The 22,690-nt window shown below is 39.7% G+C and overlaps 1 protein-coding gene across 3 annotated transcripts in view; it reads right to left on the bottom strand.

Annotated features, from left to right (window-relative positions):
• Window positions 1-22,690, bottom strand: part of NELL1 (neural EGFL like 1) — an 824,967-nt gene that overhangs the window by 748,880 nt on the left and 53,397 nt on the right. For all 3 annotated transcript variants that reach the window (XM_040980278.1, XM_040980279.1, XM_040980280.1), the window contains exon 3: window positions 4,609-4,759. In XM_040980278.1, the coding sequence (XP_040836212.1) occupies window positions 4,609-4,759 (151 nt within the window). The remainder of the gene's footprint in view (window positions 1-4,608; window positions 4,760-22,690) is intronic.

The raw sequence follows: 22,690 nt of genomic DNA, 5'->3' as shown, positions 1-22,690 counted from the left end.
AAAACTATAGCCTCACTTTATGTTTGATTGACCTTAAGTCAAGAAAATTGATTGGGGGAAAACAGTCGTCAAAAAATGGTACCAGAACAATAGGATATCCATGTGCAAAAGAATAATCTTACCTCACAAGACAGATGTTCTCTGACTCTATAATTAAATTAAGAAACAAGTAAAAAGTTAAAAGACAAAAAAGATGGAGGGAAACTTCATACCAACTTTTAAAATATCTTTGCTTCAAATGATACTACCAAGAAAATAAAAGACAATTCATACAGTAGAGAGAAAATGTAGGCCATCTGATGAGGGACTTGTATGAATGATACAAGCAACTATTTAAATCCACTTTAAATGGTAAATTACCAAGACCAGTAATGTGGCAAGCCAGATAAACCCACCCAGCATCCCACATGAGTACCACTTCAAGAACTAGTTGCTTCACTTCAGATCCAGCTCCCTGTTAACAAGCCAGGGAAAGCAATAAAAGATTCCCCAAGTGTTTGGGCCTGTGAACCCACATAGCAGATTCAAGAAAAGCTCCTAGCTTTGGTCTGGCCCAGCCCAAGCTGATGCGTCCACTTAACAGGTGAATAAGCAGATCTCTCTCCTTATCTCTTTCTTTTTCTCCGTGTGTGTGTGTGTGTGTGTGTGTGTGTGTGTGTGTGTCCCATCCACAGCTCTGTCTTTCAAATTAATAAATCTTATTTTTAAAAAAAGATACTAACCCAACTAAAACTGAGCAAATGATCTAGACAAATACTCCTCCAGTGATGTTATACAAATGAACAATAAATACATGAAAACATACTCAACATAATTTGGGACCAGTCAATACAACTCAAAATCACTATGAGGCACCACTTCCCGCCCTTCAAGGTGGCATCATCAAGAAGACAGAAAACAACTTGGGTTAACAAGAACGTAGAGGAATGGGAACCACCAAACACTGTTGATAGAAATATGAAACAGTCCATTTTGAAAAATTCTAGCAGTTCTTGGAATAATTTAACATGGAGTTCTAACCTAATCCAACAATTTCCACGCCTAGGTAGATACCTGAGAAAATAAAAACACATCCACACACACAGAAAAAAAAAATCTATGCATAACTACTCATACTATCATTGTTCATGATAAACCTTTTTAAAAGCAAACAAATCAAAGTCTGAGAGGTAGAAAAAGAAAACGTATAATATGTGGAAAACCCAATATTATTTTACAATAAAAACAAACAAACATGGGGCCAGTGTTGTGGTGATCTATCAAGCTAATCCTCTGCCTACAGAGCTAGCATCCCATTTTAAAACAAGTTTGAAGGCTGGCCGCTCCAGTTTCTATCCAGCTCCCCGATTATGATCTGGGAAAACAGAAGAGGATGGCCTAAGGCCTTGGGTTCCTGCACTTACAAGGCACATCTGGATGAAGCTCCTGGTTCCTGGCCTCAGACCAGCTCAGCTCTGCCCAATACAGCCAAATAGGGAGTAAGCCAACAACAGAAGATCTCTCTCTCTCTCGCTCTCGCTCTCGCTCTCGCTCTCCCTCCCTTCCTCCCTCTCTTCTTTAACTCTTTCAAGCACAAATAAATCTTAAATTAAAAAAAAAAAACTACTGATATAAGCTACAAGAACAAATCTTAAAAGCATTATTCTCTGCAAGAGCATCCATTGACAAAGGACCACATACCATGCCATTTCACCTCTATCACATCATAAGAATATGAAAATTTATAGAGGCACAAAGTGCACTACTGGAGTCCTAATGGTGGGAGGCTAATAGGAAGATTTGTGGCAGTAGTACGGGTGCAAGATTTCAAAAATTCTGCAATTGGCTATGGTACTTAATTCACAACTCTGTAAATACCCTAAAAATCACTGAGCTACAAAAATAAAAATACATCTAAGAATCAAATAGGGTCTATCAATTCCCTCTGTGGCAAACACATATTTAATTCATCTAGATCACAAGTGGTAGAGTCAGGATAGCACAAAAAAGAATCCTAAAATAACCTTGGTGTTTCACCACCCAGGCATCAATCTACCCAACAGATACACAAATCTTCTGTTACAGAGCAAAGCAGGGTCCAAATTCCTAGTTATTTTACATATTTAGTAAAACATTCATGTCAAATATCCAAGCAATGTCACTGTGATAAATAATAAAAAGAGATGAAAATGACTGAAACGCCTCATGTATTTCAGATGGGAACTTTTAAAGTAAGCAACTGTTCTATAAATTATCCAGTTCCTAAATATATAATGATTTCCCTATATGCAAAATCAGATTTTAATCTGCTTATCAGTGGATATCATGTCCCATATTACCTATAGCAAATCCTTTACTTTGTCTTGATTATATTAAATAAAAATGGAGGGGGCACTATAAAATGCAGATGAGGTGTTATTTTCTACTCTTTCGTATTTATTTTTTTAAGTCAAGACCTGAGATTTTCCTTTAACAAAAAATGATCAGATGACTGGGAACTCGGTATTGGATCCTCAGGTTCCTCTGGAAACCTACTGGGGATATAAGAGAAGACTCCGCTGACTCTGTATAGTTGTACAAAAAATTTTCTAAAGTTTTCATAAAGTAAGTTTCTTTTTCATTCCAAAACACAAATAGTTTTTAAGACTTGTCCAGGAGAAGAAACACATTTGTTAGATGATCAGTCACAAACACTATTTTCTTACCTCTTCACAACAATCCTGCAGAATAAATTACCATCTATGCTTTCCTTTACACCCAAGCCCAAGAGGTAGCTGGGCGGGGACACAACCTCTCCATGATTGTGAAGCTGAGACTTACCAAGAACCTATGTCTTTTCTCAGTGCACAGAACACTTTGGAATTACCCTCTACCTCTCACAGGCACACGCATTACCTCGCTCCTCTGGGCTAACCCGAAAACAGCCAGTTCACCAGGCTGACATACTCTCAAAAGTATCAGGATTCATCAGCTCCCTTCAAGGCTGAGAACAAATCTAACCACAAAATTTTCACAAATGCTTCAATCACCGATTAATAAAGGAAAAATCCTTATCTACACAGTAAAACACAATGAAAAAGTAGTAGAACTGCTAATCCTTACAACTGAGAATAACACTCCGCTCCATTCAAATCGGTCTATACTCTGACCTCACACAGTAAAATTGTATTTCCCTAGATTTTCTTCACCTCTGTGACTGTGCACATTACTTCTCCTGCTTGATATACTTTTCTCTTTCCGGTACCTGCTGGAATTCTGCCTGTTCTTCTAATGATCTCTCTATGTGGTCTTCCTTAATCACCAACCTAATGTACTGTAGTCAGTGAACTTAACACCCTTATATAATTCTGAAATTAGCTACACACTAGCTTGTAATACCATTCTAATATTTCTTTATTATTAGCTCATTTTTATTCTTTAGCTTTTTATATAATCATGCCTTGCTTCCCACCCCGAGCCCTATTGTCTTTACACAATTTTGTTTCTTTGATTTATTTCACAAAACCTGGCATAGCACCTAGAACACAGTGGATACTTCATAAATTCTTTAAATCGAGTACATAAAGGAATCCGGTATTTAAAAAATTGAAATTGTTTAGGTTACCTAATAATTACCATACTGAGCTCCTGCTTTGTTTTTTTTTTTCTAAATTTGCTATTTCTCAAACTTACACTCCTATATGAAAATGCATAAACTCCATAGTAGAGCCATCTTCCTTCAACTTAAACCCCATGCCTGTGGGGACTTTAGTCCAAGTTTTTCAGCACAGCATCAGATTTGAAATCATCTGGCTTCTCCCTGATTCTGTAATACCACCCCTCACTGCCCACCTCAAACATTCATCTCCTTCCCCCCACTTTATGTTCTAATTACTTCCCATTCTTTCCTTCCTTATAAAGTCACAGCAACCTCTTCCCATTCACCCTGTCAAGTATTTACTGGTGGCTTTGCCACATATACAACCGACATCCTTTCTGAAGCCTTTCCAGGTATCATATACGCTGACTAGAAGTGACCAGTCATACCTTCATTCCTTGAATACAAACTTCTAATGCTGAATGTACAATACTCGTCCTGTGGTATTTGAAATACACAATCTGTATTGTTCACATTAAAATGCCCAGGAAGAAATACAGTTTCCATAGAATGCAAACATACCATAAATGCTCATTGAAACTTATTAAATGCAACTAATTAACTTAAATAAGAATCCAAATATGATGGATAAAATCTGGTTTTATCTGAACAAATTTTATGAGAAAAAGGGCAAGAAAGACACTCTTGAATGTTCCTTGGAGTGCAAACAAGGAAGCAATTTTGTCCAAAGTAAATTGTTTCTGTTTTATTCCTTTTTCAAATATTTTAATGAAATACAGTATTCACACTAAGAAATGTTTATCAGGGTAAAGATAAGTGAGATTTTTTTCATCTAATCACAGTCATAACCAACACCAAAATTAAGAAAAACTTCCACAGTAAACTGTTAACTCAGGTAAATTCATCACTGTGTTCAATAGACGCAAGGCCTCAGCCAGCTAAATGCATCCAAGAAGCTAAAATCTAAACTCCAGGGCACCCTGCCAATGCCATGAACCCTAGCACATTGTCAAATGATAGAACTTTCTTACCTGTGTTCTACTTCCCGCATAGATAGGATCACTCCTGAGGTCGAAGGCTTCTGCTGGACAGTGGCTAGGAAGGTGAACTCGCTCTTGTTCCGGAACAGCTGAATTAATTTCTCACTCACATGAGGGGCTGCATGAATCTCTCTTTCTATATCTAGGAGTCAAGAGGAAAGAGAAGGAGAAAGGGGAGGGGAGAAAAAGGAAAGGGGAAAAGCAAAGAGAAGAACAGAGAAGAAATACAGAAGTAGAAAACAGGAGACAGAATGTGAGAAGGAAGAGAAAAGAACCACAGTTAAAAAGGCCAAGTCCATCATTTCCACCCTGCATTTGCATCTTCCCCTCCTATGAGCATTCGTTTTCAGGCACCATCCACCACTCCATACAGCCACATTTATTCAGCGCAACACCTAGAAATGCCATCGCTGTCTCCGTGCCCACTTGTCACTTTGACACATTCACAACTGGCCAGTGATTTTCTGACAGGAATTTTGACAGGACAGTGAGCATTTCATCCTACTGCAAAGAGATTAAGTTGCTATAAATAAGGTAGAGAAGCAGTCAGATAAATGAAGTCCTAAATTCTCAGGATCCTGGGTCCAGCAGGACCCTAATGCCATTCAGCAGCCTCCAATGTCCCTTTTTCCCATGACCATGATCCCCCATCTCTATCGCTGCACCATAATGCATCCCGCAGACCTGGGTCTGTTTTCTCATGTGCTCAGAGAGCTGATGACATATGTCATAGCCTTTTCAGCACAAACAAAAGCATTTTGCAGCTAGAAGTCTAGACCATGGCAATAGAATGCAAATGGAAGTACTAAATTCAAGCAGTCTATGAGCATCAGACCTACCTTCCTCACACTTGTTTCTCCAACCAGAGAATATTCTTTTTCGGGGCAATTATCAGCTTTTATTAAGAACTGAGATAAGAGCCACTTAACAGAAGCCAGCTAAAGATTTTCCAGAATATAATACTCAAAATCTACTTAATGTATGAACAAATTACTTTGTAGAGAGTATTAACTAATGTTTGTTAATATTTTTATTAACATTACTTTAAGCAAAGATCCTCATAATACATTTCAGCTAGAACTTAGAGTGCTCTTGAGATTACCCTATGTGTTTGCCCCTTTTCTTCTTTTATTCAGTAATTTGAAGTCGACTGATTACTTTGCAGTCGATGCATAGAGAACTCACTGTGGGCCCAGTGAAAAGAAGACCATGATTGCAATTAATGTTGCGGCACTGTGAAGTAAACCACCACTTAGGATGCCAGTATCTCATATGGTAATGCTGTTTGGAGCCTTGATCGCTCCAGTTCTGATCAAGATCCCTGCTAATGCACCTGAGAAGCAATGGATGATGGTTCAAGTACGTGCAGCCCTGTCACCCACATAGAAGATGTGACTGGAATATCTTGCTCCTGGCTTGGGTCTGGCCCAGACCTGGTATTGCAGCCATTTCAGAAGTTATCCAGGGATGGAAAACCTCTCTCTCTCTGTCTCTCTCATTCTGTCGTTTTCCCTTTCTCCCTCTTTTCCACTGTGTATGTGTCCATACCTTTAAAATAATATAAATAAATCAATCTTTAAAAAATAACACTACAACAGGGACCAGTGACGGCTTGGCCTAGCAGCTGAAGTCCTCGCCTTGAATGCACCTGGATCCCATATGGGCACCGGTTCTAATCGCGACAGCTCCACCTCCCATCTAGCTCCCTGCTTGTGGCCTGGGAAAGCAGTCAAGGACGGCCCAAAGCTATGGGACCCTGCACCCGCGCGGGAGACCCAGAAGAGGCTCCTGGCTTCGGATCAGCATAGCATCGGCTGTTGCGCTCACTTGGGGAGTGAATCATCGGACGGAAGATCCTCCTCTCTGTCTCTCCTCTCTCCTCTCTGTATACCCGCCTTTCCAATAAAAAAATAAATCTTTTAAAAAAATAACAGTACAACAAATCAACAATGCCTGATGGAAAACAAGGAGTATGAACATCATGTTGACTGTGGGTGTCCTAGATACTCTCAGTTCTCCCTGGGTGACACCACAAAGCCCCATGACCAATGACCTCCAAATACACTGTCAACTCTGATACTTCTCTTGAGAAACAGAATCACATATGTAATTTCCTATTTAATATCTAGTAAGTATTTCAAGTTATGTAAGGGTATTTCAAAAATATGTAGAAAAATGAAACAAAAATGTTTGTTTTAGTTCAGTTTTCAAATTTATTCATCATCTTTTAATAATCTATTTTCTATAAGCTTGTAAAGATCCTTCATATGCACATATTTCTTCACAGTAAAACAAATTTTTAATTCCTTTTTCCCCAAAATGTTTGAAGTATCATTGCAAGTTCCCACAACACAGACTGTATTCATTTCCTAAACCCATATTTTTCTCCTGGAGTTTTCAATCTTGGTAAATGACAATGCCTAGTTATTCAAACCCAAAGCCTAGAAACTGATCTTGATCATTTCTATTTTTCCATGCTCCACAACCAATCCAAGCACAAGTCAGAAGGGCTGCTATGCTGGAATCTGTCCCCTTCTTCCCAGCCACTGTCCCTGCTTCTCTACCACATTCTCCTCTCCACTCTTCACATACCAGCAAGGTGGTCTTCATTATCCTAAATCTGAATCATGTCAAGCACCTGTTGAAATTCTCCAATAGCTCCCCATTCCTCATGGAATAAAATTCAGTCCCTCAAAAATAGCCAGAAAACTCACACATCCTGACTCTTGCCTGCCTCTCCCACCCATCTCACATTCTTCTTGTTTGCTAAAAGGAGCACATCAAGCTCACTCCTGCCTCCATCTCTGGATTCTTTTCTGAATACAATGTCCCTCTAGTGCCCAGCTCCTATACCTTTAATGCTCACTATGAATGCTACTCTCTCCAACACACTGTGTTAATTTCTCTCCAACATTCCAGATGGATATTTTCCCTATATAGCTTTTCTCATCATGTACTGTTGTCAGCTTATTGTTTCCTCATATCACCTATCACATTCTTGTTTCCCTGTTCTTGCTTCACATTATATTCTTTTTTTCCCTCTAGACTACATGCTTTATGAAGGAAGGGATTCTTTTTATTCACTGCTTTATCTGCAGTTCTTAATGCCTGCAACAAAGTCGCCATCACATGAAGATAATTATTGCGTTTAGTATTTTATTTTTCATTTATTTTTCTCATTTATAGTGTTACTTTAAGTAGCCACCTACATTAGTTAGAAAAATAATGTGACATTTTTCTTTGGAAAAAAAAACAAGAGATAAATGAGTCTGTCTCAAATGCCAGTGGCTATCAAAGAAAACAATGTTTGGCAGCATTTCAATCTCCCCTGTTCATGGGACACCCTACGTAAAATCTGGTTGCACCCTACAATACTTTTGCTCACACAGCCCTACTGGAAAAGAAAACACTTATCATGCTCGCTTTTCTCATTTCTCTTTATAAGTGATTGACACATTAAAGGAAACCGACGCTATTAGCACTCACCAGAATGAAATTCAAGAAACATCTATTTTGATATATTGAGGCTTTATGAGCATTCTCATTTTCAGAAAAGCCTTTTCAAGTAAATATTTACCATAATTCATCTTCTAATAGAACAAAAGAAAATAACCCCACTTCCTACAATACAGAGGCAAGAACACTGCACCACATTTCGAGAGCCTGGGACCACCCTGGGTTTTTCACATGACTAGCCGTGTGTTCTTGGATGACATGCCTCACCTCTCTGAATCTCACAATCCACATCTGAAAATTCAGAGGATGGAATTCCATGATCTCCAAGTTCTTTGTTAAGCCTAATATTTCATTTCTGTTTATCACTTTATCCTGCTCCTAGCCATATAACAAAAGAGTACTATCGGTATTCCCTATTCATAAAACATTCAGATACTATGATGTTCCTCCTCTGTTGAGTTTCTAAAGCAACATAAAACAAAGTTGTCAGGCCTGACATGGTAGCCTAGCAGCTAAAGTCCTCACCTTCCATGCGCTGGGATCCATATGGGCACCGGTTCTAATCCTAATAGCCCCGCTTCCAACCCAGCTCCGGCTTATGCCCTGGAAAAGCAGTTGAGGATGGCCCAAAGCCTTGGGACCCTGCACCTGCATGGGAGACCTGGAAGAGGCTCCTGACTCTTGGCTTCTGATTCGCACAGCACCAGCCATTGCAGCTGCTTCAAGAGTGAATCATCGGAGGAATATCTTCTTTTCTGTCTCTCCTCCTATCTGTCTGTATATCTGCCTTTCCAACAAAAATAAATAAATCTTTAAAATATAAAATAAATAAAAATAAATAAATCTTTTTTAAAAACATAAGGTTGTCAATGAAAATAATGATATGTCACCAATTTGTAGCACCCCATTTACTGGAGATGAAAGAAGAACCAATGAAAACCTATGGTAAATATTGTATTTCCTTATTCAACCACGTAATCTGTATTTGCTATAATACTTGAGAATATTAAATTCTGCTAAAGAAAACCAAGTAGAATGGATAAAGCTCATGAGAAATGTTAAATATAGATGGCAAGTTAGCAACACGTAAAACGTGTTAAATGTAGAATACATAGAATGTAACTGTGCTGAATGTACATAAAAAGGACTAAGACTGTCACAATGGACTGGGATGGGAGAGAGAGACTGAATATATGTACCATACATTACCCCACAGTCCAGTGGTGTAGTCCTTCTCCCAGCTTGCATCTTATCCTAAATGTTCTAACTACTGCATTTCTTTCCCTTGCTTTCGCTCAGACACTTTTAATTGATTTAATAAGCCACATAATTACAATATTTGAGTTGGTTCTGCCTGTGAGCTTTTATACTTTATGACATCTGGGTGTATACTTTATATCACCAAGGTCATTTACCACACAACAATTTAAAGTCAACATTAAAGAATATCCTTTCCAGTATATAGAGGTCTAGCATGATCTAGTTAATAAGTGCTAACTCAGCAGCAAGGGTTAAGTGCTTTTTCTTCCGTGGGATGAAAATGCTTTATCTAGTCATTTATAAAGTACAGCTAAAAATGCTAAAGTGATGATTAAACATCAGCAAAAAAAATTGCTGCATGAAGAGAGGAAACTGGAAAGTAGAAAAAGCATTAAATTAAATGAATCTGTTTACAGACTCTTTTAATGTGGAGGCAACTTCACTGTTCTCTTCCATGATGTACAGGGGAGCAGGGCATCAGTTGCATTGCCGGCATATACCTGTGCTTTATTTGTGCAAGGCACTGTGCTGGGCTCTGGGGAAATGGAAATTATAACAGAACTGTGTTCAAGGATGACACATCAACAAGACAGTTTCCTAGTGACAAACAGGAATACACAGTGAGGCAGCACATAAAGGACACAGAAAGCCTCTGGGGGTTGGGAATGACATCACAGAAGATGTATCTTTGAACTTGAGTCAGCGAGATGAATAAGTGTTTATCAGACATGAGAGAGAGAGGGAAAATAAGGTGTTCATTGCAGAATGGCTGTGAGAATGTGAACACCCTCATGGTTTAAACCAACTTGGCCATCTTTACTTTTCTGCATGCATATCTCCCACTAAAATCCAGCAGGAGAAGCATCTAACATTGAAGGGAATTCTCTGATCTGCCAAAGGGCACCAAATTAGCAGAAAGAGGAGCAAGAGGCAAATTCCCAACAGCACATCAGCCAAAGAATCATGGATCAAGGTAGCAAATGCAGAATCATCAGCCAGAAACATGAAAAAAAAATAAACAATCAGGTCTGGCCATCTCAGTGCTAACTGATGCAGAATTCAGGTGATATTTTAGTAACTTCTCTGAGAACCTAACAAAGGTCTTGATAATGATTTGGCACACACTTGCAGTTCAAGTCCCACTCATATTCATGGTAAGACTAGCTGCTAAAGGAAAAGCAACACTTGTTGATTTGAAATGACTGTTGGCTTTGCATATCTAAATGTAGAGAAAGGTTGCCAATTTCACAGCCACCAGCCATCCACACAGCCCAATTTCTACTGTGGGGAGGGAGGGTTACACATGCCCCACTGTTAGGTCTTGTGGTCCTTCTTTGAGGATATTAGATGTTATTGATCCAAACAGCTTCAAAGAAGCAGAAATCAACGGGAACACCAGGAAACTCCCAGTGAATGTACAAGGAATTTCCATTTCTACTAACAGATTCACAATAACATTCCATTAAACCTAGGAGCCAAATTGATAAAAGAGTGAACAAGTGCAGCTTATTACAGTGCAAAGTTCAGAGCTAATGCCCTACATTCATCTGACTGCAACTTTAAGAGGAGATCTTGCTGACAATTTATAGATAAAGGAGCTTTGTCTTCCAGAATTGCAATAATATTCTAAAAGACATTGGACTAGGACGCTGTGGTGCTCAAAATCTAATTAATTGTGCTGCATCTGCATATGTAAGCTCAGTTCTTAGTGCAGGAGGGAAAGGCACCAATCTCCATCACACTTTGTAGTTCACTCAGGATATACTGAGTGCACTGAATAAATGCACAAATTTATACAACCTTATGAGATAGATATCAGCATCCTCCATTTTATAGCTGAAGAATCTGAGGCACCAAGTTCACAGGGGGATGGCACAGCTAATCCTCCACCCTGTGGCACCAGCATCCCCTACAGGCACGGGTTTGTACCCCAGTTACTCTACTTCTACTTCAGCTCTTTGCTTATGGCCAAGGATAGCAGCAGAGGATGGTCCAAGTCCTTGGGATCCTGTACCCACATGGGAGACCTAAACGAAGTTCCTGGCTCCTGGATTCAGATCAGCTCAGTTCTGGACTTTGCTGTCATGTGGGAGAGAACCAGAGGTAGAAGACCTTACGTCTCCTTCTCTATTTATAAAAATCTGCCTTTCAAATAAAAAAAGATAAATCTTCAAAATTCAAAAAAGGAAGTTTCACAGCTTGCCCAGGCTCATCTGGCAAAAGAATGAAGATGAATTTGTTTCGTCTGGACACAATCAGTGGTGCAACTCAATTGAAGTTTCACTTTCCTCTTTTTACTCTATCCTGCTGCCTGCCTGCTGCGTTCCAGCAGCCCAAGCTTCATTCCCATTCTTTCCAGTGCCATGCTCCTCTTCACCCTGGTACATTTCCCTGTGCAGTGACCTCTCCTTTCTCCTCGTTTGGGGCGCTAGCTTAATTGTCACTCCCTTGGACCAGCTTTCTTTGACCAGCCTAGGTAATCAATTCAGGTTCTCTGGATATCTCTTAATTTTTCTATCATCAAGATTTGCTATGTGTAATCATTACCATTATATAACCATCTTGCCCATTAGATTGTAGAATGCATGAGAATTTTTTTTTAACCAATATAAACCCTACTTAGAATACAGTACCCGATATAGCACAGGCACATGGTATAGCCTGAACCATGAGGTTTAAATAAGATAGGCCCTTGAATGTTTGTTTCATTAACAAATAATATCTTAACTCCAAAATAAGGAACACAATATAAACAGACATTCTTCAGGTATAACCCAATCTATTAGGAAAATATTAAAATAATGAGCTACCTAAGGAACAATAAAGCCATCTGAAGTGCTCCCAACTCTTTCATTATGGTACTGAAGTTTTTTCATCTGATTTTTTTTAATTTATTATTTTTACATGGAATAGCATACTTTTATTTTGCTGTTAAATCTTTTTAATTACTATTATTTTATGATACAATTCCATAGGCTCTAGGATTTCCCTTTCCCCTCCCCAAGTCCTATTCCCCTCACTGATTCCCCCTATATTATTATAACAGTATAATCTCTTTTATAAACAGTCATAAGTCCATTATTCTGCTCTTTCAGTGTATCCTGACATTGTAGGTATGGACAGTGACAGAGTCCAGCATCCTACTATCAAGACATATTCAACAGTTTCAATGGGAGTCCATCTTTGATTTGGAAGTAGAGATGCATACAGCATTGTATCTTCACATCTGGATATGATAGTCTCTATTACACAGTCACTATACAAACCCTTGGATGAAAAGCCATAAAACAAAATCAGCAACAGGCATAAAAATGGAAAATTTACAACAACCCGAAGTAAATAACATGCTACTGAATGTATGGTACTAAACTTAAGAGATCCCAAGACATATTAGATTAATCAATACTTTGTGAATCTATCTAGAGATACAGCAGTGCCCTGAGAATTTACTAGGTGGAACAATATAAAGCAGCTGAGTTCTTACAGACATGTTACAAATAAGGAAAATCAATACATCCTCTCTGTCCCTAAGAAATTAGCAGGCTGCAGGCACTCCTCTTTAGCTGGCCTCTCCATCCCACCAAACAGGTCTCTGCACTTCCCAGCCTTCCACACCCATCTCAGCTGGAATCCTGGGCATAAAGCAAGGCTGGTTAAATATGAATGATAGTTCCATTTGAAATCACAAGAAAACAGAAGAAAAAGGAAAAGACTGGTAAAAAATATTTTTGCAATATGATCAAGATTCATTCTACAACAAGAAAAATGTATCCAACAGTAAGCAATGGTTAACTAAATTAGGGTATACACACCCAAAGGATAATTACAGATGATGACAAAACCATATCACAAAGCCATGAAAACATAGGACTTTTCTAAACAATACTGTTAAACAGGCACATAATTACATGAATGTTATCATTTTAAAAACATATAAAAATATTTAGCAATGCATAGCAAACAAATATAAATTGTCTGCAAACAAAATGTTAGCCACCAGGAAACAACACAGATACATTTTTTTCAGATTTCAAGGCATCTGAATTTTCCAAATCCTCCCTAAGAGTTCCTGGATATAAAACCAATAAACTTTATACCTAACTCTAGGAGTACATTATAAAAACAGCAGAATAACAAGAAAAGCATTTTTTACAAATGAGAAAATAAGAACTAATCACATTTCAATCACACAATTACATATTCTTAAATCAATTAAAACAATGCAATCTCCCTCCAGACCACCTCAGCTGAGTCTTGCTTCCCATGGTATGGTACTAAACTTAAGAGATATTAATATATCTAATATATTAATAATAAATTAATATAATATTAATATGATATTCTTACCCGTGCCCATATCTATGATAGCTCAGGATGATGGAGTTGGCCATCTTGAAAATAATGGCAGGCGGGCTCTTTCACATCACAAGGATGTGTCACCACATTGTGTGAAACTCTATGCGCAAATGTTACTGGGATCTGTTAAATGCTATTAGGGTACTCCTTATCATTGCCCTATGAAAACTACTGCAAAGATGGGGACTGTTCCGGTGTTTCATTAAGAGATAAAAGAGTTGGCATGCTCAGAAGGCCCTTTAGGTATGGACCGATGAATATCTCATTGAGGACTTAACCTTCTGGGAAAGAGGCAGTATAGGGTAGTGGTTAGGAAATTAGGCTCTGCAACCTGATCATCTGATTCAGATTCCAGCTTCACCTCTTCCCAGATATGTGACATTAAACAAATTAACCTATCTGTGCTTCAATTCCTTCCTCTGTAAAATCGGACTAAAATTGCATCCATCTCAGAGGATAATATAAAGATTAAATCAGTGAATATATGTTGAATTTTTAAAGCAATGTCTGCTACCTAATAAATACATAACAATTGTTAATTTGGAACATAGGGAAGCTCTGTTTCAGCATGGGTTTCCTAATCCCCACACAAAAATTATTAAATTTCTCTGCTCTGGTTCAAATGATGAGTCTCTCCACCCTATGGAGAACCAACCCCCCTCCAAAAACCTATATTACTCCAAATACATTGAGGATGCAATCTCTACCCTGTTTAAGAAGTGAGGAGCCATGAGATGACCAGATTATTAGCTTTGTTTTGTACAAAGTCTTAATTCTCATGTAATTCTCATGCACAAAAGAGACATTTTGAATGCTGTAATGGCCTTGACCTTGCCACATCCACTAAAATTCAATAGTAAACAGTAGGGCATCATGTTCAACTGCCAAGCTCTCTAATTTATGATTACTCATTATAAATCAGTTTTACATGTTGCTTCAAATGCTGTTTTTCGCGAATAAAAATCTGCATGTATTGAAATGCACAGTCATTTTAATATGCAAACCTCCTACAGAGATGATGTCTCATTTTAATTATTGTTTCGGTTTAATGGGTTTTCATTAAATTAGAAGATGGAGCAATTACTGGGGTGAATGGCTAATGTTGTAAAGGTAAGCTCCTGTGACTCTGTGGGCAAAAAGAGAGCTATGGCACAGACAAGCAAAAAGCAAAGCTCTCTGTGATCTACTTACATTCAGCCCAATAGACAACCGCCCTGCCATTCAATTTCCCAGCTTCAAAACCAAGCTGGCATCACTTCCCATGATGGACAAACAGCTCTAAGCATATTTTTAGCGCAGGGTATTCTTTCCAGATATTATTTGTGTGAGAAGAGAGACTGAGAGAGTGACAAACAAAGAGAAAGAGAATGCACACCTATTCACTGGTTTACACCCCAGTGCTTGATAGCCAAAATTTGGCTGAAACCAGAGCTAGAAGCTAAGAACTTGGTCCAGGTCACCAAGGAGGGTGATGTGGAAGCACTGCAGGCATCTTACTGACTCAAGGTCAAACACCAGCCCCGAGCTTGGAGCATCTCAATCACATAATCTTTACATCAGGAGCCCAGGCTTCCCTGTCATCAGACAAGAAAAGTGCTTTTACAAATCCACGGTCTGCAAAGCGAAATGTCATATCACAGGAAAGTACTCCATAATGAAATTGTCTTCTCACACACACACAAGTAATTTGGTGGATTTAGTGGATTAATGTCTGACTTTCCTCCCCTGGGAAATTGGCCCAACTTCAAAATAGGACACACTGACCAAAACCATATTAATTAGCCACAGTCAGAGGCTCGATGAGAAAATGCTTTGGTGGCCTCAGCAATATTTCATTCCATAAACTGTACCAATTTGGCACTCAGGGACCAATAGGGCAGCACTGCCTCAGACAGAGGTGAAAGAATGAAAGTGAAATAGGAAATGAGTAGGGACTGAGAGGGAAAAGTCAGCTTTATTCAGTCCCAGTGACCAGAGGTGAAGGACACCACTCAGCATCAGCAAAGGGTAGGAAAGATGCTGGGGGAGAGACACTGCAGAGCAGACACCTGTGCCTGAGGAAGATGAGAGGGGCTTGACATGCTTCCTTTCTCTCCAAATGAGCTCAAAGAGAAAGAGAGCAAAGTGACATAGGGGTCCTTCTGAGTGTAACCAAGATACTCAATTCAGGCAATCTAGCCACTACGCACAGGCCAAGTAAACAGAGCAGGAGAGGGGAAAAGAAATTGTAAAACAGTGGGAAGTAACTGCTGCAGGCAGCCCTCCTTGCTCACAACTACTGGAAGCTCAGCCTGATAGTCCAGACACAGGTGGAATATGAGGCTCCTTTATTTCCTAGGTCCTAAAAAGCACACCAACAGCTCTTAGATCACATGCATTCATCTAATTATACACCTTGTTAGCTAATTAGTTCCAGAGTCACTACCAGGGAGGTCTCTCTCACTATTTATCTATCTGTGTTGGCCACAGGGTTTCTGCGCTTTTAGGTTCCCAGGGAAACCAAGCAATTATTGGCCTTTCAACCCTGTACTGAGGAGGCAGAGTGAAACGTTCTGAGCAGGAAACAGGTCACCTGAAACTTGAGGCTGTGAACAGACACTCCAAGAACCAAGTGCATCTGTCCAGAAAGGGGCAATGCATATGGTTTTTTGCAGACTTGCTGTTGTTGCATTTATTCAAGATTTTCTCTTCGAGGACTTTTTCCAACCTTATTAACCATTAATGTCGCCCTTTAAATGTTCTTTGCTCCTGGAGCTTAGACCAGTTGCTTTCTGGGTACAGAACCCTGCTAGATCAGTCTCCTGCTCCCCCAACCCCAACCTCTCAAACAAGAGCACTAACCAGAGGCTAAAACTTAAATCTGCATTTACAGAAGCTGTTCAGAAAAATGAAAAATGTCATTTGGAAAGGAAATTGGTCTTTGATCATTATTTGCAAATAACTGAGCTCTTGCATGTCCTGGGGTGACAACACTGAATCCATTTTCAATAAATTGTTCCTTCAGTGTATTAAATAGTGCCTTTGTGATCACTTATTTCAAAGAGTTTCTGGCAGTTCCCAAGGAGTCTTTGCTAGTAGTATATAATCTGATTTAGCAGATACTTGTCAGTTCCCTCAACTACCCCACTGACAATACTTCATCCCCATCAGGTCTCAAGGGAACACTCTGGATGGATAGGTGCCCAAAGTTGTGCTATGTACTGATGATGGGTTCCATGAGGGGATCTAATTTTAACTCTTCTACCACTCTCAGTCTGGGCAATCTTTTCCATATCTACTCATGCCTTAACCATCCACTGAGGCCAAATCCAATTCCTCCCATGCCAGGAGGTTCTAGTAGCCTAGCTGAGGATGGCTTTCTATTTCAATTCCAAATTCAACCATTTATGTAAAAACGTATTGTTAGAGAATGCTCTCTGTGAACAAGGCTCAGGCTGGAGAGAAACAACTAGCCAGTTTTGGCCCCACACTACCATAGTTCACATTCCACATCTTAACCAAATGCAATGATCAAATGGCAACCTGACCTCTACATGGCCACTCAACAACCTTCCAAATGTTTGTTCTTTAAGGAAAAAAAAAACAGCCTAGATTTACTTACTTGAAAGTCAGAGAAAAATGGAGAGGAAGATGGAGAAGATTTCCATGCTGGTTCACTCACTACGTGATCTCAATAGCCAAGTCTGGCCCAGGCCAAAGCCAGAAGCCAGAAACTCCACCCTGGTCTCTCATATGAGTGGCAGTGGACCAGGTACTTGGGCCATCTCACACTGCCTTTTCAGGTGCATTAGCAAGAAAATGGACCCAAAGCAGGGTAGCTGGGTCTGGAAAAGTCTCTCTAATATGTGATATTTGCAGCCCAAACAGCAGCTTAACCCACTGCACCACACTGCCACCCACTTCATACTTCATTCTTTTTGACACACTGTTCTCCATTATTCTGGGTTATTCCAACCTCTGCACTACAATATTGCAGCAGCCGTCAACTACCAGTTTGTCTCCATATTGGTATTTCTCCTTTCTGCTCTTTCTCTTTTCCTCTCCTCTCTCACTTTTTGTCTGTCTCATGAAGCTCACGGATTATGGAACAACACTTAAAAACATGAGAAATGTTCGTCATTAGTATGTAAATGGTAGTGGGGACTTGGTTCTGGGTCAAAAAGAAAAGTGAATCAGTTTGGTCTTAAGCAGCAGTCTGTTTCATGCTGAGTTCATAGGCATCATCTTCCTTGCTCTATTTCTCTCTGTGGGGAGAATGATGAGATTGCGAAAAAAAAACTCTGCCTAGTGCTTTCCACCTGCTGTGGTGGACATCAAATTTTAAAAACATGAGAGGCAGATACATGGTACAGTGATTCAGTAATCAATTGGGACACCTGTCTCTTTTATCTGAATGCCCATGTTGAGTCTCATATACTCAGCTTCTGATCCAGTTTCCTGCTAATGCACACCCTGGGAGACAAAAAATGATGGTTTAAATACTTGGATCCTTTGCACCTATGTGGGAGATCTATACAGAGTTCCAAGTTCCAGGCTTCAGCTTGGCCAATTCCTGCCTCTTCTGCAGGCATTTGGGCAGTGAACTAGCAGATTAACATTAGTTTCTCATTCTCTCCCTTTGTCTCTCTCCCTCCCTTCTCCCTCTTTCTCTCCTCCCTCTCCCTCCTTCCCTCTCTCTCTTCCTTCCTCTCTCTCCTTCCAGCCCTGCCCCAGTGTGTGTGTGTGTGTTTGTATCTCTCTATTAGTCCCACTCTACCTCTCAAATAGAAAATAATTTCATCACAAGTAGCAGTACTAATCCCTGTGTGAATGATTTTTTTCTTTAAGAATCAATTCAAGAGGTACCTGTGCAGGGAAGCCTTATCCAAGCAACCATCTTCTTAAGTGTCTTGCTCTTTGATTTCTTTCATGGTACATCTCACCATTTGCACTTACTCATTTACTAGTGTACTTCATATTTGTGATTGGTCACCTCTGCTGAAATGAAACATTCTCAGGAATAGAGATTTTTGTCTTTGTCATATCCCCAAAAACCACACATGAATAAATGAATGAATGCCGACAACTCTTTCTTCACTAGAACATGGATTCCTCCAAAATAGAGAGCTTTACATTCTTCTCATGCAATCAGAATGCAAGACAGTAGCTAGAGCACAGCAGCATGTTAGACTCTCCTGAGTGATCAATATGTCAATGAGCTTTAAAGCTTCCTATAAAGGAAATGGCTCCAAAAGAGTTTTTCCAGGCAATCACTCAAATACTAAGAGATAAGGATGCCAAAGTCAAACATTTGGGGCGGGGAAAAGCCTTAATTCAGAAACACAAGAAGTTTTCCCCAACCTGGCTCAGTCTCCAGCACATGGTAGTAGATCTGGACCATTCTGTAATTACAGAGAGATCTTCACATTTAAGTGAAAAGCCAGAAAAGATGGCTACCTGCCAGTTGCAGGGGAAATACCAACTTGTCTGCACAATGGGATCCTGTCAACCCTGTCAGATGCATCTCCTGTCCCTTCCCTCCCTTCTGGCTCATCAGGATCTGGTTTTGGTTTCTTTGATATTCAAGCTCCTTCCTGCCTTTGGATCTCATGTTAGGCCATTCCTCAGTCCAGAGCACACATATGCCTACTCTTATCTGGCATCCTCCATCACCACTTGGGCTTCGACTGAATACCCTTATCTGAGATCCCCAGTCCCACGTCGGTAGAGTTCCCCGTCCATACTACCTAAGGTTTCCTTCTTCGAGAACTTCCTAGTGTAAGGCTGCATAGCAGCTCAGCACTGTGTCCCAGCACCAGCCTGAGAAATGAAAAGGAGCAGGTGCCATATGGATACAGGAGAAATGGATGGGAAAGTGACCAGTGTGTGTGTGTGTGTGTGTGTGTGTGTGTGTGTGTGTGTGTGCGCGCGCGTGTGTGTGTGTGTGTGTGTGTGTGTGTGTGTGTGTATCCACACCTGTATGAATTTAAGGATTTAGGGCTTTCTGAAGCTTTTAAGGTTCATCCTCCACTTACCAAGCAAATGCAACCTCTTCAGCATGCAGCAGCATTAGATCTGCTTCATTTCAATTTAAACAATGGCTTCCAATTCTCATTTCCTTGACTGAGGTTCAACAAGAACAACAAATATCTGATTTGCTTGAGTCTTTTTGGAATGAGTCTCAACATACCTTATCTTCTATCCTGGTCCTTCAAACTGAGTCATTCTCAAAACTTAACATTCAGTTCTTATCTCCATGAGGAAAAAACACCATAGGGTGGCACCCATTCATTAATTTCCATTTTTTTAAACATTCCAAAAACTGCAATAAGCAGTCACAGCAGAGATCTGAGTGTCCTGGCTTCGTGGTAGTGTGGCTTTCGAACCAGCCTCAGGCCACAGCAGTGTCTATGTATTGGTTTAGCTACAGTTTAAACTGCCAAACCCCAAACAACATACCACATGTCAAGACCAAACCACCATAGATTAGAAAATATACTGTCCCTCTACATACCTCAAAAAGGAAAAAGCTGTCTATTGTAGGATAATAGACAACACTAATGAAAACTTACACAATTTTTTACATAATTATGCCAAAGTGATTAAATGTATGTATCCTTGGGTTAATAAATCACAACATAGAAATTGGGAGATCTCACATAAAAATTCAACTTTTGGGTAAAAATATGTAACACAGGACCCATTTACCAATAGCTAACAATGCAGTAGGTACTGAATTATAAGAAACACACACATCCCAGCATCAGGGCATCAGCTGGCTGCAATATTCTTTCAGCGCACCTAATTTGTTATCTGTTCAGCCCCTAGAAACCTAGAATTGTGACTTCTCAATTCAACTTGAACTACACCAATGCTACACACCTCATTCTATCCTTTTTCAAACCCTTCCAGGTCTTTCCTGGTTTTCACCAGGGCTTTCCAGGCCATTCGATGCTTCTGGGTTTTCCAGAATTACCCTACCGAGTCTCAGCAGATGTGTCAAGCCCACATAACAAATATTACTGAAGGCATGGGTTCTCTCAGGCCCAAAAGAAGCCAGGAAGAACACTTCTAACACAAAACAGTTCCTTTTCCTTTCCCCAGATACATCAAAAAGTCCATGGAAAACAGAAAAAATAAAGCTAAATTTATTTTGGTGTGAAAAATAAATGAAATCTATACACAGTTTTTCCACAGTATGCATTTTCCATGGGCTTTTGAAGAATCCTCACACACTCATGCTCAGCTTTTGTGATGAAAAAAAAAAGAAAGAAAGAAAGAAAGAAACAGGGAATGTTGCTCTATGTCAAGGTGAAATTTGGAGTCAGATGACCTTGGATCCACCATCAGTCGTAACACTTACTACTTGTGTGGCATTTAATTTCTGAATACTAATGCCTGGATAATCATCTAATCCTTCTCAATGCAGTGCTCCATGAAATAGCAGTAATGGTAGCAATGATCCTTATGTCACAGAATCCACATGACAAACACACATGATCACCTCTATGACAGTGTTGAAAATACCTGTCACTCACACTTCCATCTTCATCTGAGTGTCAAGGCAGATGACACCAAGCCAAGCAGATTGAGGACATGCAATACGCACAGGAGAAGGCTTTGTGGGGTGTGTGTGTGTGTGTGTGTGTGTGTGTGTGTGTGTGTGTGCACGCCCACACATGCACACACGCACACATGTGCTTCAATTTACTTTCTTTATTCAGGATTTAATCCAACAGGATGAGGTCCCTTTTTGATGTCCCGCACCTATGAGCTGTAGTCTTACTTTCCTCTGAGTGGGATTTGCCTGCTTCATTACCCTCCAAATCCCCAGCATTCCAGATGATCCAGACTACACATGCTATTTAAAAAACAGACAACAATAAAACAAAAATGCAATATCTTGATCCACCACAGGGCAATAACGTGAGCATGATAAAAGCAAAGATGTCTGTCAGCGTTTCTATTTATATGTAACTACTGCTGTAGCCATGTCTTTAATTATACTCTTATTCACTGGATGCATGAAGTCTGTCACTGTGGGTCAAGGCGTAACTGAACCTGGGAGTCTCCAAACAGCATAAACAAATGCCACATATCCAGGCATTCTGGGCAATTTTTCCAAGTGAATTATTGAAGGAATTTTAAAATTCTTCAAAAATGTCACAATAATAACTATTTTATCTTTCTTATGCCATAATTATGATTTGGAGCTTTGCTTTTCTTATTTCATCCAGGCACACCACAACTCATGAATAAAATATGACAAGTTTGATAGCAGCCATTGGAGAGGGTTCATCCGTAACAGCAGACGTGCTCGGTGTACAAAGAACTGTTGTATTCCAACAGCCTTTGTTTCTTGGATGGTCTTTTATCTAAAAGAAAAGACCACGTGACTTCTCCAATCTTCCAACCCCCTCCCACCACCCCACAATGCCTGCTTTAGTATTTGTGAAACCAAGTTTACTTAATTATTAATGATGACACTTCTAAACAATCAGAGAACAAATTAAAAAAAAAATCAAAGAGTTGCCTGCTCATGTGGAACTGGCTTCAAACAACATATCAAACAGCTGACTCAGAGAGACACAATCAGCACCAAAGTAACCTGCCAACTTAACAACTTGGCAACTAGAAAAAAAAAATATTCACATGGTCAAGCCCACCTGGCAAGACAGCTAAAGCCGCCACAGGGCTCTCTTCTGAAAAGTTTCCTTTCCATGCAAAGGCTGCCAGGTTCCTTCAAAATTCAGACTCCAGAAAGTCTTTCAAAGAAATTAATGTGAAAAGGAAAGGAAAGTGTGGCTCTGCAAAACCATCAGCATTTTTCACATGGCCCCGGGGATGTCAGACCTCAAGTCTGGAGTTTTCATTTTTTAAAGCAAATCTATAAGCATCTTGTTCTATCAGACAAACAAAACCAGCTGGCTTCCAAGTTCCCTTCCAAATATAAATTATTCTCCTAGAGTTCCTATCAAAATGTGTAGAACCAAAAGACATTTTAAAGTCATTCTTTGTTTGC

This window comes from Ochotona curzoniae, unplaced genomic scaffold, assembly GCF_017591425.1.
Source record: "Ochotona curzoniae isolate NIBS_2020 unplaced genomic scaffold, NIBS_Ocur_1.0 contig_3432, whole genome shotgun sequence".
Taxonomy (NCBI): Eukaryota; Metazoa; Chordata; class Mammalia; order Lagomorpha; family Ochotonidae; genus Ochotona; species Ochotona curzoniae.
Note: the sequence above shows the minus strand (reverse complement) of the source record. Positions and strands in the feature narration are given on the sequence as shown.